This window comes from Fukomys damarensis, unplaced genomic scaffold (assembly GCF_012274545.1).
Source record: "Fukomys damarensis isolate Sample0158 unplaced genomic scaffold, DMR_v1.0_HiC HiC_scaffold_16, whole genome shotgun sequence".
Classification (NCBI taxonomy): Eukaryota; Metazoa; Chordata; class Mammalia; order Rodentia; family Bathyergidae; genus Fukomys; species Fukomys damarensis.
In genome coordinates this window covers 86,267,082-86,286,702 of record NW_022900928.1, presented here as the reverse complement: position 1 = coordinate 86,286,702, position 19,621 = coordinate 86,267,082, and the positions used below count along the sequence as shown (strand labels likewise).

The following is a 19,621-nucleotide window of genomic DNA, read 5'->3' as shown; positions in this document are numbered from 1 at the left end:
AGCCACAGCAGGTGCTCAATAGCTGTGCCAACTAGAGCACCCATGGGACCTGGGAGGAGGTCTGGAGGGGGGCCAAGTGGAGATAGGGTGGATTTTCCCAGTACCTTGTTGGAACAGAGCATGTACTCCAGTTCTAATAACTCAAAGTAAAATAAGAATGCTGAGTATGGTGACATGTTTCTATAATCCTAGCACTCTGGGAAGCAGAGGAAGGAGGATGGCAAATTTGAGTCCAGCCCAGGCAATTTAGCAAGACCTTGTCTTAAAACCGCAAAAGAAAGGGCTGGGGATGTAGTCCTGGGTTCAATCCCCAGTACCAAAAATGATAAAGAGATAGAATTCCATTTGGACCTCTGAATTACATACAGAATAGGGGAAGACAAAAATGACCTTCGAAAGGGTTGTGCATAGTGCTCGTAATCAAGGTTGAGTGGATGGAAAATCAAGAGCGCTGAGGTGGTCACTAGAGTCAGCTTGGGAATGGTCTTGAGATGCGTATTTCCCTGACAAGCCCTAAGGCTCAGCATTAGTCCTCTACAGCCGATTCCTGACAATCCCAGTCTCGGGATTTACACCTGTCATTGCATGAATGTTGTCCCTGAAATGCAAATGTCCATCCTGTGTCCACAGAGATGGCAGTAGGAACAACTGTGCCTTCCTGGGCCTCTGCACTAAAGTCCTGGTTACCCTAGAGACCTCTGGCCTGCCACGGGAGATGCCTTCATTTCACCTCATTTTTGTCTCTTTCAAGGGTAGTAAGAACACGTGCGGCAGTGAGTTTAGCACCGCACACACTGGGCTGTCACTTTGACACACGCTTCTACTCGGGAAGTACAGCAGAAATTCAGTGACAGCCACTGCCATCATTTCTTTTTTTAAAAAAATCAATAAACCATTAGCGTTATTTAAAACAATTGAAGCTAAAAATGATATGATTTCTAGTTTGCCAACCACTTCTTTAAAAGATTTAGAACCTCATAAGAGGATTTTGTTTGAAAAGGTTGAGACAGGCCTGTTTTCATACAGAAATGGGAGGAAGTACAGGATATACTAAACCATATATTGTTATGTAAATTACAATATTCAGCAAATTCACAAATATTTTATTTCATGTGAATGTTTTTAAAATTTCAGAAGCTTTCCCCATTCCTTACATACTAAGAGCCACGAATTCCCATTTTTAAATGACAGGGGTGAGAAAAGCAAATGACCGCAAAAAAATTGTAATGATAGAATCCTTTTGAAGTCTTTTTTTGATGTTTTGCAAAGCAAAATGTGAGAGACCTGCATTTTCCTCCTCACATTTTCAGTGAGTATTTTCTGAGGCTTGGGTTCATCATGCCTAGCTCCCCAAATTACATCAATTCAAGTTCACATTATTTTTATCAACCATCATTTAAATATCCATCAGTCCTTCTTGGTCTTTGTCCCATTGGTCTTCCTTACAAGGTTCTTTAGAGAGAACTACAAGACTTCCTGCCAGGTTGGAACCCTCAGCCAGTGCCACCAGCAATCCTGAGTTCCCTATGCTGCTTTGCTTGTGGTTCTCTTACATGGGGCTGAATTTCCCCAGCAGCCTTGCTCTGTCTCCACATCCACATGATCAATAGACAACACACACAGCTGATGTGTTTCAATTCCCAAAGACTAGCACACACCCTGCGAAAACTGCTTGTGAATGCTTCTAAATTCCAGGAACCCTTTAAGCTCCTAAGATTACTGCCATTTCTTTATCTTGGCTTCCCATTCATATGAACTGATGCACTGCCTTTCAGATAAGAGGACAGCAAGCTACTGTACAAAAGTGGGGATACGGCATGACCAAGAGGCTCTGAAGTCCCCACACCCTACCATAGGCTGCTCAGAGGCTTTCTGGGGCCCATGGGTCCTCAGATATCACTGTCTCCAGTGTTCCTGACCTAAATAGAGGCCAGGATGACCACCTTGAGACTCCTGTCTTCTCCATTCAGCTGAGGTGGACCTAAGTTCATTGAGCCCAGAATATTCCTTTATGCCCACAGCAGAAATGTCTGGCTGGTTGCATGACAAGGCTTACTGTAGAAAGCAATATATACTAGTTTGTAATAAGCATTTAGATCCTTGCCTCACTCTCTGGCCTTACATGTGTTTGGGTCAGAGAATGTGGTCCTGCCTGGATTAAGGGCCACAAACAAGCCTGTATTCTTACTTAGGAAACTGCAAAACACCATCACACCTTCTTTGAGCTATTTACTGGCTGCTTATCAAGACAACAAATTAAGAAAATTATTTATAAGTTGTAACTTCAGGATAAGAGATAACAATTCCAATGTATGTGAGTCCCAAAGAGGAAACATCCTTCACTGTTCTGGTCACATGTCCATGGTGGTCCACTAGGGGGTTTTGCCCTAGTTGTCCCCACCCCTGCCAGCTGCCAAACAGCAAGAGCTCTGGGTCCTTCACTGTGGCGGTTCAAGTTACTAAAGCTGGAGTGCATGCTTCCTGTCACAGCACATGAACCCAGTCACATGGTTCCTCCCAACCCTAAGGGACTATGAATAATGATTAATATAATATCTGCCTGTTTGCAGCCCTAAGGTTCATGGAAGTGGTCTTCATTGACCATGACTCTTGGGCCCTCGATGCTCCAGCACCTGGCCCTCACTACGTTCAAAGGTGGCATCGAGAACACTCCTGGCCAGGTGTTTAGGGGTGAATCTAATAGGAACACTCCGGTGCGGGAGGCCTATTTTGCTTGTGTTCTTTGGCCCCATCTCAATATTTTCTCAGACTCAGAATTCAATATTGTTCTCAGTCTCCCGTGTTCAGACTCCTCGTTCCTTACGGGCTACAGGTGCCTCCCTTTAACTCTGAAACAGTAACCTCCCAGTGATTTCTCTCCCTAGGATGCCATGAACCTGCCCATCAAGCTCAGGCCGCCAATTTCTGCATTTACATCCATGCAGACTCTTAACAGCTGTGTGAGCATTTGCCACACATCCACCTGCATCCCCAACCTCCTGGTTCTGTGGGCTCTTATGCTCTTCTCTTCTCTCCATCCCTCCTTCTTTCCCCTTTTGGTTTAATTTAGCCCATTTTTCTCAAGCCTCTGGTACTTCCTTTCCCCACCTGTGCAGCACCTCCTCAGAGCAGGGCTTGCTGCTTAATAGACCAATATCAACAAAGCCTCCAGGGCCCAGTGTCCATCCACTGCCTCTGTGTGACTCTCAGTGATTCTGTCTATGCAGGGTGTCATATCTCCTACAGTGACAAATAGGAGGGTGTGTGTGTGGAGGGGGGAGGCATTGCTTAGATGAGGCATCTGGTCTTGTGGAAGAGTCTGAATGGGAGTAAAGGTATCTATCTAAGTATATCCAGTACTTCCTGCTAAATTTCTATAAAGACAGAAGCACTCTGGGGGAGTTATTTTTCCAAGATATTGCTGCAAACACTCCAAGTACACACAGCTCCCTCAGTATTCATTATTTGTATCTTTCTTCCTTCCTTCTTTGTTTCCTCCCTTCCTTCTGTCCCTCCTTTCATCTTCCTCTTCCCCTCTACCGTCCCTCTTCCTTCCCTTCCTTTCTGCCTTCCTCAGTGACTGAGTCCTTGTGTGGTTCTCACACTGCAACAGATGAGGATCTGGAACTATGCAAATCACTTCCAGGTCTCACAGTCACGTGGGAGGAACAGCACATGACAATGCTACTGCAACATGGGACTGCAAAACCCGTGTGTCGTCTCAGTCGCATTCTCTTTGCTGGGACACAACACCCAACACCCACAACTCAAAGGAGGAGAGATTTATTTTGGGCCACAGGTTTTAGAGGTTTAGCAGGACAGAGGGACATAGTGGAGGGAAGCTGTTCATGTTGTGATGACCTAAAAGCAGGGAAAGAAGAGAGGAGCCAGGAGGGGACATAGACTCTGCTAGGTCACACCCCAGTGACTGACGGCTCTGAACAGACCCTACCTCCTAACAGCATGTTCAGCTATGGTTTCATCAGAGGATCAATCCAATGATGAGCATAACATCCCCAGGAACCAATCACCTTTTAAAAGCTCCACCTCTGAGTACATGAGAATGGGGAGGGGCAGTCTAGGTTCAAACTATAACACCATGGGTGTGGAATTGAAACCTGCCCGGAACTCACCAGTGTCTGGCCTAGAGTCAGGGCTCAAGCCCCAGGCATGAAATGAGCCACTGGATACTAACTAGGGCTGTCACCAAAGTGGTATAGAAAACTCTGGGACAGTCGCTCTGTCGCTCTGTCTGTCCCCTTTTCCTGACAGGTACTAAAATGTGCATTGACTCTTTAATGTCTTAAAAGCTGCTTAATACTGTGCCAAAATATCTGTCTACACTAACAGCACAAAGACAAGTGGATCGTGGCCAAATCCCTACTTCACTGACTTGGAAGTCCGCATGTAGCGTTAACCAGCAGCCATGGACAGAAAGTCTTGTCCCCCAGCATGTGGAACACATACCTGTCCACAGTCAGATCCAACTCTGGAGCCAGGGCCAGCCAGACACCAGGGCCCTCAGCTTCAGGCTGGTAATTTTGAGCTGAGATGAGCATGAGTGAGTCAGAGCAGAGCATCCTCTCCATTCCAGGACCCCAAACCCATCTGCTGGAGGAGGCTGACAGGGCTGTTCAGAAAGCACCATTGTGCCTGGGGGAGACTGAGCCCTGGACCCAGTCAGAGGCTCCTCCACTTGTGTGGGGCAGCTCTGCTCCCTGCTTCCCAGAGGCTGAGGCATCCGGCTCGGCTATTGGCTGCTCTGGGCTGCCAGCAAACACTGTGGTAAGCAGCAGCACTAAAAGCCAGGGAGTGTCCCTGCTGTGAGAATCCCCAGGCATCTCATTGCTCAGCCACCAGACATCCTGGCAGCTACAAGGGCGTACCTACCTCCACAGGGATGAACGCCTCCAAGCTGCCTGGGGTGAACAGATTAAAACGATTTTGGAGGGTGAGTAAATGAACACAAATCAATTTGCTGAAAAAAGTTTAATTTCTGAAGAAAAAATATATATGTATGTATATAGCTAACCAGCGTGGTGAGACACACCATGAGATATTGCATTATCTTATACAACTCCCTTTGGGAGATTCAGCTGGACATATTTGATGCTTTGCCAAAGGTTTAGAATTTAATTTTAATTAATCTCCTATGAATGTAACCAGCAGCCAGCTCAGCTTGGGGTATTTCATCAGAGCAAAAGTTTTTTGGAAAATGCAGTTTAGCATATTAGCCAGAGTGGGATGGTTCACCACTGCCTTTCTGCTACCCAGGTGTTAGCCAGCATATCAGATTCTGGTCGTAGCCTTCAGGAACAGATGTAATGCTGAATGTGACAGCTAATTGATAGACACCTGAGCATGAAGTGTGTGTGTGTGCTCCCTTTCATACTGTCTGGTGCCTGTCACAGCCCTCTCTGACTAGGAAGAGGAGAGCTAAGAAACTCTAAAGCTCTGTATGCACTATTAAAGCATTAGGAAGTATAAAGGCAGTTGTAATCACAAAGTGCTACACAGTACAGACATTAGCATAATCCTCTATAATGAGAAGATTGGCACTGAGTTGTTCTGATAGCAGGCAGCTCCTGGAAGCCCCACATTTGGCCCTCCGCACAGAATGACAAAATTCCTATGGAAACCATTGCTGACTTACAATTGTCAGAGCAGCAAGTAAAGAATTCTTTCCTGAATAGTGAGGTGGGACTTGGAGGGATGGTAAATGTCTATACCACAGATTACTGTCAGGGTCAAGCTTCATGAGTGTGGAAGGACTTGGAAAGGGGGTAGAACTCTGACACTGACAGTGACCCCTTACACACAGAGTGCAGACCTAGAGTAAAATAATGTACAGGCTTCCATCTCGCTAGAGTTACATGATTCTATGATTTTAAAAAAATGTTCCTATTGGCACTTCGCTCATTAGAAATCATTTTACTGGATGAATGCTTAACAAGTAGTCGGTGCATCTAATATGTTTAGGAAAACTGATAAACTGCTTTTCTCTGTCTGATGTTCTAAGTCATTTAATAAGGGCCTGGAGTTACAGATGAGCTTTGTCAGTTGCTCGCTGAGTCAAATCTATCTATTTTGACTCATAATGATAATAGTATGAGTTTGCCAGTAATTTTGAAATTACTTCCCAAACAGGGGTGTCTACATTCAGCTAGATAGAAGCAAAAAGATACCTTTTCAAATTAAAGCATATGTAGAACATATAAATGTATATTTCTTCTGAGCAAATGAGAAGATATTAAAAGCATTCAAAGGAGGAGATTCCAGAGAAGTTCCGAGGGCAGCTCACATAGCCTCAAGCACAAAGCTAGACAGTGACCAAGTATGGGTGGGCTTGGGATCCTCCTGCTCTGACCAGTTCCCTCCTGCTCAAGTTCCCCATCCCTGAAGTGCGTAATTCCTCCTTACTCTGAGGTTTAATCTCAGCAACATGAAAAACAGATTACTCTCTACTCTAAATTCTCCCAGCATCTGTCTAGAGTGTGATGAAGAAAGTCTGATTAAATTTCTCCTGTCACACTCTCTATTGGTAGAGTACTCTTGCTGTGTCTTGTTGAAGTCCTGCTCATGTCTGGTTCTAGACTCTCAAACATTGTTCCTTGCTGACCCAGGTAAGATGGGTCAGCCACTTGCAGGTGTGTCAGTGAGCACGAGACTAGTTTGTATTTTCTTCTTTTCACGCTTAACTTCATTTTAGCCATTGGCAGCTCCAAGGCTTGATTGCGCACACAGCACCTCAAAGCTTGAGTAGGGCCCCTGCAAGCTGCACTTAGAAGGTAACCCCCTGGGCCCTGAGCACTCCCTGAGTGAGGATACCTCTTCCACATCAGGGGCACACAGTCTGCAAAGATAACTGACCAAGCCCCAGAACTAATGATACCCAAGCCCAGCCCTGTGCATTGGAAGGAGACCTGGGTATAAAATAGTGCCGGGGATTTCACCACAAACAACACAGGCAGGATGATAGAGCAGACTCTAAATAATCTGAGGAATTCCTCCATTATTTAAGAAACATAAATGGATGATATAATTACTCTGTTGTCTCAATTCTGAATTATTTATTCCCCTTTCAGTGGTACTTTTATGCTAATAACCCCAGGCTATTATTAATAATCTTTTAAAATCAGAGATAGGTTAGAAAACAATTTGAGAGGAAGGGTTTTACAGTCTCTTATTGGAGGACTGCCTACACAGCATCCCATTCTGTGGCTGAAAGGGACACCTCACTGGGTCACATCCTGAACGGGCTCCCGCCACTAGTCTGGGCTTCATGAACACCCCTAGCACCATGTGATGACTTGCACAAGAGATCAGGGTGTCTGTGGAAGAAGCACATCTCTGATGGTCTGCAGCCAGGCCCCTTTCCAGATGGTGAGCATAGGACTCCAAGAACTGGGACTTTAAGTACTGACATGAAATGGACCTCATCATACCACTGACTCTCATTGACAGCATTGACAGGGCTTGGGTATGGCTCTGTTGTACAGCACTTACTTAGCTTGCATAAGGCCCTGAGTTCCATATCCAGCATAAGAATTCAACAGTCTTCCTATGATTCTGGTAGCCTCTATTTAATGACACATTTTTATTGGTGACAAGTGGGAGTAAGAGAGACACTATTTAAACCAGGACAGTTCTACTGGAGTCATCAGAAAGAGGAAAGTTTTGGAGCACCGTTTAAATAGCTGTACTGTTTGTATGCAATAGCCAAATGATTTGATTTCATGAGAAAATCTGTGAAACTAATTATTGGATGTGAGGTGAGGCCATTTGATCCAGTACATATTTCATAACAGAAAATGATATAGTGGAAAAGCTAGTCCAAATTTATAAGAAGAGACCAAAGAGATATTTTTTCTTTTCTTTCCTTTTACTCCTACTGAGAAACAGCCCAAACATGGACATTTGATAATACCCACAAAGCCAATGAGTCATTCCATCTTTGCATGTCTTTGTCCAAAGGGCTTAGCTTTCCTCTCTAAATTTCAGTTTTTTCAGCTGTAAAATCAAGGAAGAGGGTGTTGCACAAATTAGCCTGACTTTCTATATAGTTAGAATAGTATAACCTAAAAGAAGGCTCTGTTCCCCTAACTTTTGATGGTCTGACCCTTTCTACTCCATTCAAGTCAAAGTCACAGAGGGCAAGGCTTGAGATATCAATACATATCTCTGTCACTGTCTCCAGTGTCCCCCATGTCACCACAATGGGTGGCCAGAATTCAGAACAGACATCTTCTGGTCTTGTGGGGCTCCAGCATTCCACACATGAAGCTGAAAGGATTATTTCTCTAAGTCAAGGGTTGCCTTATGGTCGTGGCAACTCCTCTGACCGCTCTGGTCAGCTCCAATGCTGATGACAGGAAAGCAAATAGAGCAAAATGTTCAGAGAACTTAATCCCCACAGTGACTTTCAAGCTTAAGGCTTTGAATATCTTTGGTATGGCTCAAGCCTTCATTGGTACCCTGAATTTTTAATGTCTTAAGGGATGATTTTATTCTTATGAGACATAAACTGTAGTTTGAAGGGAAAAAACTAGCAAAGACAATACTTTCCCCCAAATGTTTGTCTTGGTTACCCTGAGATCTAATCAGATATAAATAGGGAAGATTCATCAGATGCAGCTCTTATCTTTAATGAATGTTCAATGTAGTGGAGGTGAGAGCAAATAGTAATTGTATGACTTGGAGATATCTAATTGTGATGTTGCCTGGCTATGCGGTTTTCTAGTCTTTAGAACTTAGCCAATGCATTCACAGTTGGAAGGAGGACCCTAATCCCCCATTTTCCACTTAAAGTTTTGCAGGATGTGTTTTGTCACAAAGGGGCTTTCCCCTTTCTTGGGAACGGGAAGACATCTAAGAATAGGCACACACACTCCCACACCTTTACACACAAATACTCTGATAGACCTAGAAGTGTTTATACTGATGTTCAGCAAGCATTTGTGCCTTTAAATATGCAAAGCTGCACTCACACATTTCCATAAATGTGAGCTATCTCATAAATAATGGCACAAAGGTGAAAACCAATTTGAAACCATTGCTAACGTTAAGTCATTTCCTGGGCAGTTGGAGGCAGCTCTCATACCCAAGATGCAGGGGCCTCAGTATTTAATAACCTCAGTCTTTGCCTTGCATCAGCAGAGGAAGAGAAGGTGAGTTTCTTTCTCTCTGAGAACTTGTCTCTTGTGACGTGACTAGGTTAGGTTTCTGTAATTCAACTATGTACTTTGATTCTACCTGTAACCATTTCCTTCAGGTAGCTAGGATGTAGTGGAGACAGAAGTCTCCCAAGCCTACCAACTTGAGACATTAGCACTACAACAAATCAGAGTGTGAAATTGGATTCTTAGGGTTCAATCTGTCTGAGCCCACATTGCCTCCAGTGTAAGACAAAGCTGGTGGTGACGATTAAATTTGATCATACCTTTCCAACAACTGTTAACATAACTAGCAGAGTAGGTGCTCAGTGTGGGTGGCCCAGGCTGAGGCTCACTGTGGAGGGAGGCTGTATGTGGCATTCAGTAAAATCTTTGCGGCCCCCTGCTCCCCAGCTCAGAGTCTCTGCTTGTGACTCTGTCTGATGTGGGAAGGGTTCTGTGGCACCCTTTGAAGAAGGAAAAATATGCACCATTAGCCTTCCAAGATGGTGGACTAAGGGATGCCCTGACCCGGGTGTACATGAGCTAGTTCCCTCTTCCCTGATACCAGAGGAGCTCTCTTGGGTTGGAACCAGTAAGGTTATCTTTATACAGGAATTTCTCCTTGTGGTCTGGCTTTAATTTTAGTGTGTGTATTTCCCCCACAAGCCAGTCAACTGTTTTCATCTCTAGAAGGAAAACAAAAAAAAACATTGTTATCTATCCAACCATTTTATTCCTTTCCAAAGTTGTCATCACTGAAATAACCAGTGACTTGCCACAGTCTGTCGTCTTGATGTCTTGTCATCAGCTCTTTATTTGGCCTTGAATTCTCTCCCTTCAGAAGAAAGTTCATAGTTTCTTTTTAACCAGCACTCAAAAATTATTAATTTGCCTCTTTATTCATGAACATTAAAAGCTGGAGGTTCATAAATATTTTATGATTCTAAAGCTCCCATGTATAGCTGATTGATATTGAGGATTGGAGGCTTAAGGGCAAGGAAGAGCCCCCCTCTTTCCAGAATTTGCAAGATCAATGTAAAGCGGGCTTTCACTAACCTAGTGTGGGTGTAACTAACAGTGGCTGGAGCTTGCGGGTGATATTCATGGCAATGGGCTTCCTGGTGTGTTCCAGGAGGCTCCATGTGAGTGCAGTCTCTTCAGGCCTTGCAGGCGTGGTCGGCTGGAATTCTGGGCAGGAAGCTAGAGTTTACAGTGATACCACCAGCTCATCTGGCCATGTCAAGACTTCAGAGAAATACAGAATAGCCCTTAAAACTAGTTTTGAAAATTAGATCTCAATATTGGAATAGAAAGCATACAAGTCTTCTTTCCAGTTAAATAATATTTAGGTAAACATTTATTTCATAGTATGTAATATTTCTCTGCAAATGTGTTCAAGAACTCAGCTGCTGATTGCCTTTAAAGATTTTTGCATCCACCTAGTGAACTAGGAGAGATTCTTTGGGGTTACTATTGATTGCACAGATGGATAGGCCTTTCTTATGGCCTAGAAGAAAGAACCAGGATAAATAGTCTGTTTTTTCCAGAGGTCTAAAAAGCGCTTGGATTTATCTTGGATGCTGGCAGCAGCTGTTACTTCTTCAAGAAAAAAACAGCATTGAATAGCTTTTGCAAGGGATGGTACTTCAAAGAATTATTGCTAGCCAACAAAATCTTTTAAAAGCTGACTATGCCAAATGCTCTTGCAAAAAACTAGGGAATTTCTATTAAGAGAACATTAAATATTCTATAAAGGAAAAATTGATAATATTGGATGATTTGCTTGATTGCTAACAACCAAAGAGCTATAGATTGTAGAGAAGCTCACTGAACAAAGAAGTTATGAATTATGAGATGATTGATATTTCATATTGAGGGGAGTAATTTGCAAGGTTAAGATCCTTGTCTTTCATTGCTGATGCTATTTTCTGCTTGTATTATTAATTAGAAAGGTGTGTGTGTGTGTGTGTGTGTGTGTGTGTGTGTGTGTGTAATACAACATACTTATAAGGTTTTGGAAATGTTACAATTAAACATGGCTGCTGAGATCTTACTGAAGAAGACAATATTTATCCTGGATCATGAGTATGTAGACAGCATTTGTAGGCAGATACATGTATTATGGTATCTTGAGTATTTCTTTATTCACCCTATTATCTATAAAATAGTACTAAGATTGTTTATCCTGTAAGATTTGGGGAGGAATAAATGAGATCACAAACATAATATGCAAGCTAGAACTTGTCATTTTTAAACAACTGTTAGTTCCTCTTCTTTTTCAGTGGGTGTTAACTCACAATCTTCAGCCACTGTAATAGACAAAGAGGGAGGGTTATGCTTAGTAAATGCCTATTGATTGGACAGATGGATAGATGGACAAGTGAATGAATGAATGAATGAATCAGTATAGCTTACATTCAGCTATATCTGTATTGATTGAATCCTGAATCATTTAGAAACATGTCAAGTCTAATTTTAACCAGTCTAACTCACTACTGATATTAGCATGGTGTCATCATCTGAAAACATCAGCCACTTCAGAAGAAAGACCCTTTTCCCCCTTGGTCTCCTGTTGTTTCTATTCTAACCTGGCCTTCCTTGGGAATGTTAATGCCTGGTAGTTTTAGCTGATACTCATTTGCTATAGACATTACATGTGCTTTGTTTGAATTAAGATTACTGTTTGACTTAGGAAGTAGAGCATTTCTATTCCTTATTTTATCAGCTAAGAAAAGAAGATATTATTAAACCATCATTTAACCTAACCCTTTTAGGGGACTGCTGTTGGTGGGGTTCAGTGCCCCCAATACTCAAGGACTTCTTCCTGCCTTCCTCTGCAGGTGTGCCCAGAGTGAGGTCACACACCAGTGTTAAAGGAGCTGTTTTGCTTAGGACATCTTGTGTTGGCACAGGTTCTAAAGAGAAAATGAAGTCTCCAGCTGAAAATGCAGTCATTGGGTTTTATTTCCCATAAAGTTTCCTTTTCAGTTGTACAATATGTTGATAACATGATCAGTTCCACTTCCTCATGAAGATACTTATTTTATACTTGATGAGCCCACTTTACAAATAACAAATCTCTCCCATCTCTAGAATCCCCCAAATCTGTCCCTCCAAATATCCGGTAACACTTTATTACCAGTTCATCTGTGGGTACCATGGATTGTATAGGCACTGATGGAGGAATTTAGATGGAAACCTCAAACAATAGATCGATGGCTAGATTAGCTAGAGAGATGATAGATAGATAGATGACAATATAGATAGATATACAGACAAGATAGATGATACATATAAAATAGATAGATGGATAGGTATAAAAGCCCAATAATGAAACTGTACTGTATACCTAAAATGTACCAATAAACTCAATGAGGGAAAAAAAATAGATGGATAGACAGACAGATGTATACAGACTGACCCTCACTGACTTGTAGCAGGCATGGGAAATCAACATAAGAAAGCATATTAAGGGCTGGGGATTTAGCTCAGCTCAGCTGCTGCCTGCCTCACAAGTGCAAGGTCCTGAGTTTGAATCCAGGTACAAAAAAAAATAGCATATTAAGGAATGAAACATGCCAGACAAAGATAGGAATAGTACCATTAAAATACCCAAACAGAATAATTATTTTTTCCTGGGGAGCAGTGAGCTTGAAGAAACACAGAGAGAAGATATTTCAATAAGATACTTAAAAATGATGAGTTTTAAAATGTTAATATGAACCAGAGGGATACTAAACAGTGAAATCTGTATGCAATCCATGAAATAGACATAGGGAATCTTAATAGAATTTCATGCAATCAAGAAATATTCCACTCTGCTAGGGAGCTGGTGTTTGTGGGAGGTGGTGGAATGTTGGGACAGGAGGGGACCTAAAGACAGGAGGGGGCACATTGTGCTCCAACGGCCCCATGCTGCTGATCTGAGGCACATGGATTACTGCTAATAGTACACATAGAAATGAATGTGTTTATTGTCCAGAATGTTCAGTAACACTCAGAGAAACTTCTTCCTGTATAATTAAGCAAGCAAAACCAGAGGGTCTTAGGTGTTACTTTTTCCTGCCATGTCATGAAGAACCAATGAACTGTGCCTCTCAGTCACAGCAGTCCTTCTTCTTGGCTATTTCCATGCAAATTTCAATACCAGATAGAAATCGTTGGAATGTAACTATAAATAAAAAGTACATTATACTTTTAAATTATCTTCAGGACCTGTTTGGGAGTATTACCTGTGCATGAAGACCTGTGCAAGAAAAGTGGAGCTTTGCAGGAGAAGTAGGAGAAAATGCCATTTTCCTGTGCAATAAATAGATTCTATTTTTATGTATGATTCCCTACCTATTTGCCATGTTTTGTACTCATGTTTTTGGAGAAGCAAGAGTTGAATGTTTGTTGAAATTCTGTTTAGGAACAATTTAAATAGCAGAGCTAAGTTTTGATTGAAGCCTTGAATGGTGGGTGATGCTTTAATAAACACAGAAATTTGGTTGAGGGGACATGAGCAGGTAAAGTCAATGAGGGCACAAGCATACAACCGGCATGCTACATATCCACAAAGAACAGTCAGAAGTTTGGAAGAGTGAATCGAGGCATGAATGTGGGCTATCCCTACATACTTTATTCTTCTCATGGGTGGTCTCACAAATTGGACACCTCTGCATTTGGAAGACTTATGACAGGTGCCTCCAAGTTTGATGAAGGAAGGGGAAAAGCTAAGTCACTTTGGTAACAATCAAGTCTAAGCAGCAGTACTGAAATAAGAGAGTAGCAAACACTTCTTTCTCTGTGATAAGTAGGAGGTGAAAGTTCTAGCATCCTCAAATGCCCCTGGTCTGCAGTCGCACAGAGGTGTAGCATGGCCTGGCCTCCAGAGAAAAAAGATATTTAAGCCTTCTGCTCCCCGGCCAAAGTGTAATTATTGCCATAAAATAGCAACTGTTTTCTAAAGGAAGATTGAACCCAATTGGAATAAGCTCTGATAAATCTAGGAAAGAAGATTACTCACTGTAGAAGCTGTTAAACCTCAGAGAAAAACTGTTAGTAGCCCTGATATATAAAAGATATTTTTAGTAAATGTTGGTCACTATGAAACTTAGCAAGCTCATTTCCAGGTTCTATTACTGTGTCTTTTGAAAAATAAGTGCATCATCACTTCTCCGCCTTTTGTCCAAGATCAAGTGAAAAATATATATATCTTAATATAACATGGGCAGCATAAGGAGGATTTTAGGCACAAAGCAAAAAGACAGATAAATTTAAGTGTTGGAAAATGTAACTGGGGGTAAAATAGAATTATAAGAATCAAGACTAAAGCATTATGGACTATAGCATATATACATAATTATTTTCATCTTTTTAAAACAGCTTTATGGAAAGATAAATGGCATACAATATAATGAACTATTCATATTTGAAAGCATACGAGTGGAAAAACTTTCAATGTGATGAATGCTTAAATTTAAAAATTTTTATTACAATAAAAGATACATTGCCATTAATCCTTCTCAATATCCTTTCCCTTTAAACACACTGATCCCATTACTCTTGCCACTTTCTAAAGCACTTCTGGAGTCCTCTTTCATGAGTATCTTTAGTTATGCTGTCGCTACCTCTATGAATCGATTCAAAACATTTCCCTTTCAAGGTCATTTTGACTTTGGAGTAGGTCCAGAAGTCACATGGTGCCAGATCTGGTAAGTAAGGAGGATGAGGACACACTGTCTTGTTTTTAAGAGCCTGCCCCTCCATTGGATGGCCCTCGTAGGCAGCTGCATTCACTTTGTTTTTTATCACACCTCATAAACACACACTTCTTGCCACTGCGTATTACTGTGTATTTCCTAGAAGAGTCCATAAATGGAATCACATGGAATGATTTTTTTCCTTGTCAGGCTTGTGTTTTTATTCCTATAATAGATGTATCCCAAGTTTATGGTTTTGTTTGACCATACCTAATGAGGAATATTGTTTAAAAATGTTTTTGTGGATTTATTTTTCGTCCCTTTGCCTTCTTTGCTGAAATGTCTGGTTATATCTTTTGTCTCATTTTATAGATGAGTTTTGGTTTTGTTTTATTATGATTGAATTTTGAACATTGTTTACATATTCTGGATGCAAGTCTTTTGATTGGTGAATATTACTCCTAGGCCGCAGCTTTTCCTTCCTTTATAGTTTCTTAAAGGTGTTTTTGGACAAATAAGTGTTTTGATGACACCTAATTTACCACTTGGTTCTTATATGGATCATGATTTAGATCACATAGTTAAGAAATCTTTGCCTACCACAAGGTCACAAAGGCTTTTCCTTGTCCTTTCTTATAGAAGGACAAGATCTATGGTTAGATCTATGGTTTATTTTCAGGTAATTTTTATATATTGTACCAAATCTATATGGAGAAAGACTACACTTTCTCCAGAAAATATAGTTGTCATGATCACATGCTTGATACAAATAACTTCCAAGGTCACACTTCAGTTCACTTAGAAATGTCCCATTACCAGTGTGGATGAGAAGCCAAACCACAGTACCACAGATAGCTGAGTCAGCAGGATAAATGCCAAGCAAGCAATATTGGCTACATCCCAGGACTCAGTTCTGTCCCAAGAGCCACATTGGAGAACACTGGGAAGTCTGGATAAAAATACCACTAAATATAGGTGGAGGTAACACTGAACACCCGAGACGTGACCACAGGACCTTTATTCAGGCCCAGATAGTCACAACTGAAATGCTCTCTCTACCACCCACCACCATGGTTCATTGTCCACATTGCTGCTGGGTGCTGTTTCTGAAACTCAGATCCTAACTTATCAGGACACCCTAATAGCAGACACCTGCTCACTTTGCAAGATCCTCTGTGAAAATATCTCTAGTGCTCTACAGTTACAGATCTGTCCTTACTTGGTGGCCACTGACCAGTTGCTGCCTCTCTGTGTCCTGTTCAACATACCATGGAATTGGCGGTCCTTCCTCCCTAAACTCCTTGTCAAGTCTGGCAGTGATCTGCTCCTGTTCCTAGATCCACAATAGCTAGTCCATCAGCTCCTTGGAATAAGAGCTCCTGAGTGTTCACTAATGAGTGTGCATACAGGGAGTGAATTTTTGTTTATTTATGCTCATCTGAATTTCATGGAGTGTCTAATTCCACCATGAATGTGGCTGCCTATGAGGTGCTTGCTGTAACCATGGGAAGTATCACCCTGTCCTTCAGGGCACCTGACTCCATGGCCCAGGGTCAAGTCTCCCTAGAGACCTTGAACTCCAGTGTATCTGAAAATGTTGCATTCTTCATGTCTTCAGGTTGGGGCCCAAGTCCCCAGGCAAGCTTTAAAACCCACCCCCTGCTACAGCAGTCCCTCTTTCCCTATGGAACATAATTCTCTATTAAAATTCAGCTCTCCCTCCTACCATCCCACATGTCCCCTCTGCTGTGTGGAAATTCCCTGGAAGTCAAACAAAATCCCCCCTTCTCTTTTATCTCCAAGTTGCTGGGTTTTCAGTCCTGTTTAAACTGATTTTGCCCACCAAAACCCAGGTTGAGACTTCAATGTGCAGATAGGGGAGGCACTGGGATTGGGAGGTGAAGCCCAAGAGGACACAGTAACGCTGCTGTGAGGGAGTAGGTTCTCCTTGTCACAGATCATGGTTGGTACCCCGGTGCTGGGATGTCATACAGCAATATCATCCTCCCTTGTGTGTTTTCTGTTTCTCCATTTCCCTTCTTCTTTCTGCCATAGCTCTTGGACTTTCAGGACCATGAGCCCAAGTATCCCTCCTTCCTTTATAAATCACCTCATCTTGAGATTCTATTCCAGCAACATAAATGAACTAAGGTCCTGCTTGAGTCTCATCCAGTCTGTGCATTCTCCCTTGCCAAACCTCAGCCTGGCCTCACCTCCAGCATCCAGCACCTAGGCAGACACTGTGGTGTTGAACTTGGTGGTGTGAATAGGTTCCCTAGAATCTTGGGACCCCAGCAAAGCCTAAAGCATTGCAAGTTCGAGTTGCCAATGTTAGGATGGCAGTGAACTTGGGTGTGTGCAGAGATTACTGAAGGTCAAATACAGTGAACATAAAGCTAAGTGTAGAGTGATGATTAGCAGAAATGAGAGAAAACACAGGAAAAAGAAAACAGGCCATCAGTGGTCCTCCAGTGCCCCTTTCCCCAAGCTTCTTCCTCAGCCTGCCACAGGGTTTTGAACACCAAGCACCCGTACCCTGCAGCAGAAACAGCTGAAGAGAAGTTTTGGTTCCCTGGTATGAGCAGGTGACAGGCTCTCTCCCGAAGCTCCTGGTCAGCAGAAAACAGTCCTGATGATGCATTTGCAAGTGAGAGGTAGCCCAGCTTGGGACAAAGGAAGCACCCCCTGATATTCCCCATGCTCTCCTCCTGGCTCTTGGGTATTGTGACAAGGACAACTGTGGGCAGTGCCTGCTGACCTGATTCAGTCAGCCATGAGATACTGGGATGAAATCTTTCTGACAGATCAATGTTTCATGCCAGGATGCCCATTTGTGCAGAATTAGAATCAATAATGGTCAATGACTATAGATCATGTCACTAAGCGGTTAATTTAGAATGTCGGTGCTTAGCAGTTCATATACTGACCTAATCGAGCCTGGTAATGTCCATCTGGAAGCCATGCCTTAGGATGGAGAAGTCAGGGACTCTATTCGCCCACCTCCTAGTCCCAGAGTTTCATCCCAACAGGAACAGTGCACCTGGCAGTGGCTCCCTCCACGGGCCACTTTATGACTCTCTCTCTCTGACCTCACAGCACTCTGGCAGGGAACAGGTCCACTGGAGCTTCTCTCGTGGTCAGGATTCACACTGAGGGCTTGGACCATGGCCACAGAGCAGCAGATGCACAGCCCCATGACCATCCTTGAGCATGCATGGTCCCCACGGAGCTCAGACCATGCTTTCTGTGTATCTATTGCATCCTTTCCCTTTTTGAGCTCTGCTTTGCAGGTAAGCAGCATCCGCTTGCTGACTGGGGGCCACTGCCCACTTTATCCTATTCATCCTGAGGAGGATAGACTGGCAAATGGGATCTCAGTGCAGTTTTCCCCTCTGTTTTAAAATGACCCTAGTATCTAAGTATTTCACAGTGCTGGTTAGAAAACAAAGACAAGGATGTATGTGAAAGGAGACAGAGACTGACTGGTTGGCTCTGCTATGCAACTGTAATAGGCATGTGGCCATCGGAGACTTCTACAGGCCTTGCGTCTGTGTGTTGACCTCAGAGTCTGTATCCAGGATGAGTGGCTGAGTGACAGAATGAGGTGAGAGGCCAAAGAGAATAGGTAGCAGCCTGGCCATTTGTTATCTCCCTGTCCTTCTGAGTCTACAGCCCCTTTCCCTGCAGCTTTCTCCAACCTCAGACTTCAGTGGTCACCACTAATGTCCTCACAGATTCTTGTTGCAGACATGCACTCACCACCTGGGCATATGTGAACCAGGGAATTGTCTTAGCCTTGTGCAGGGAGACCAGGCTGCAGGTGCCAGTGTGGACTCTTCCTGTCCCCTCACAACCCTCATGCCACCTAGTCCCTAACTCCCTAAGTGTGACTGCACCATGTCAAATGTCTGAGAACATGCCGAGAAGGCTTGTGTGCTGCCTGGAGCCTTTTCAGCCTGTGGCAGTCTTTTGGCCCAGGCGTTTCCCAGTCCAGACATCAGCACCATGGATACCTTGCCATTTTTATGATTTCCTTCTGCATCACCTCATTGCACTCCCTTTGTACCCTATCAATAAGACAGTCTTCATTGTTTTTAGATGAACAGGACTTTCCATGGACTTTGGATGAAGCTAAGAGGTAGGTGAGTTAGACCTATTCATTTCATCCCTGTGTTTATCTCTTCTTTGGGTGTTTAGGAAGAATCTGTGTGTAGGCCTACTACTGAATTAGGGACAGAAAACTAACCTGAGGGCAGCTCTGCCCTCCTGCACCTTTCCCAAGTCACTGGGCAGAGCCTCTTTCCTCTGCCCTACCTGGCAGGCTGAGCATGGAGCATTCTCCCCACCATGGCACTACAGGGCAGCCACCTGGGGCTACAAGCAAATAAAGAGATTAGCAACTTAAAGTCACAAGTGCATGTGCACACGTGCACACACACACACACATACACACACACACACGTAGAGGTCACACACTTCAAGATCTTCATCAGTCCAGGGCATGGGGAGGGCTTTGGGACAGAAAAAGGCCCTTAGGTGGTCCTGCAATACAGCAAGGGCAAGAACCTTTGCCTTGGGGGTTAGGAGGGGACCTGGGTCTTTCATGACCCCTGGAGAGGTTGTGAGGCCTTGGCTGAGGCAAGCACTAAAGGTCAATACCAGAGACTACTCAGGCCATTCCAAGGCATTTATCTCTCAGGTAAATCTCAAACAGGAGGGACCTAGAAGTACTGCCCATGAAGAATTCTTTTTTTTTTTTTTTTTTTTTTTTTTTTTTTTTGG

At 43.1% G+C, this 19,621-nt stretch overlaps 1 protein-coding gene across 5 annotated transcripts in view; it reads left to right on the top strand.

Moving 5' to 3' along the window:
* Dpp6 (dipeptidyl peptidase like 6) overlaps positions 1 to 19,621 on the top strand; it is an 851,974-nt gene that overhangs the window by 361,464 nt on the left and 470,889 nt on the right. The window contains exon 1 of one of the 5 annotated variants that reach the window (XM_033764447.1): positions 4,838 to 4,951. The exons of the other annotated variants lie outside the window; for them this stretch is intronic. Within the exon in view, the coding sequence (XP_033620338.1) occupies positions 4,901 to 4,951 (51 nt within the window). The 5' untranslated portion in view covers positions 4,838 to 4,900. Of the gene's footprint in view, positions 1 to 4,837; positions 4,952 to 19,621 lie in introns of those variants that run through there. 5 annotated transcript variants of the gene reach the window in all.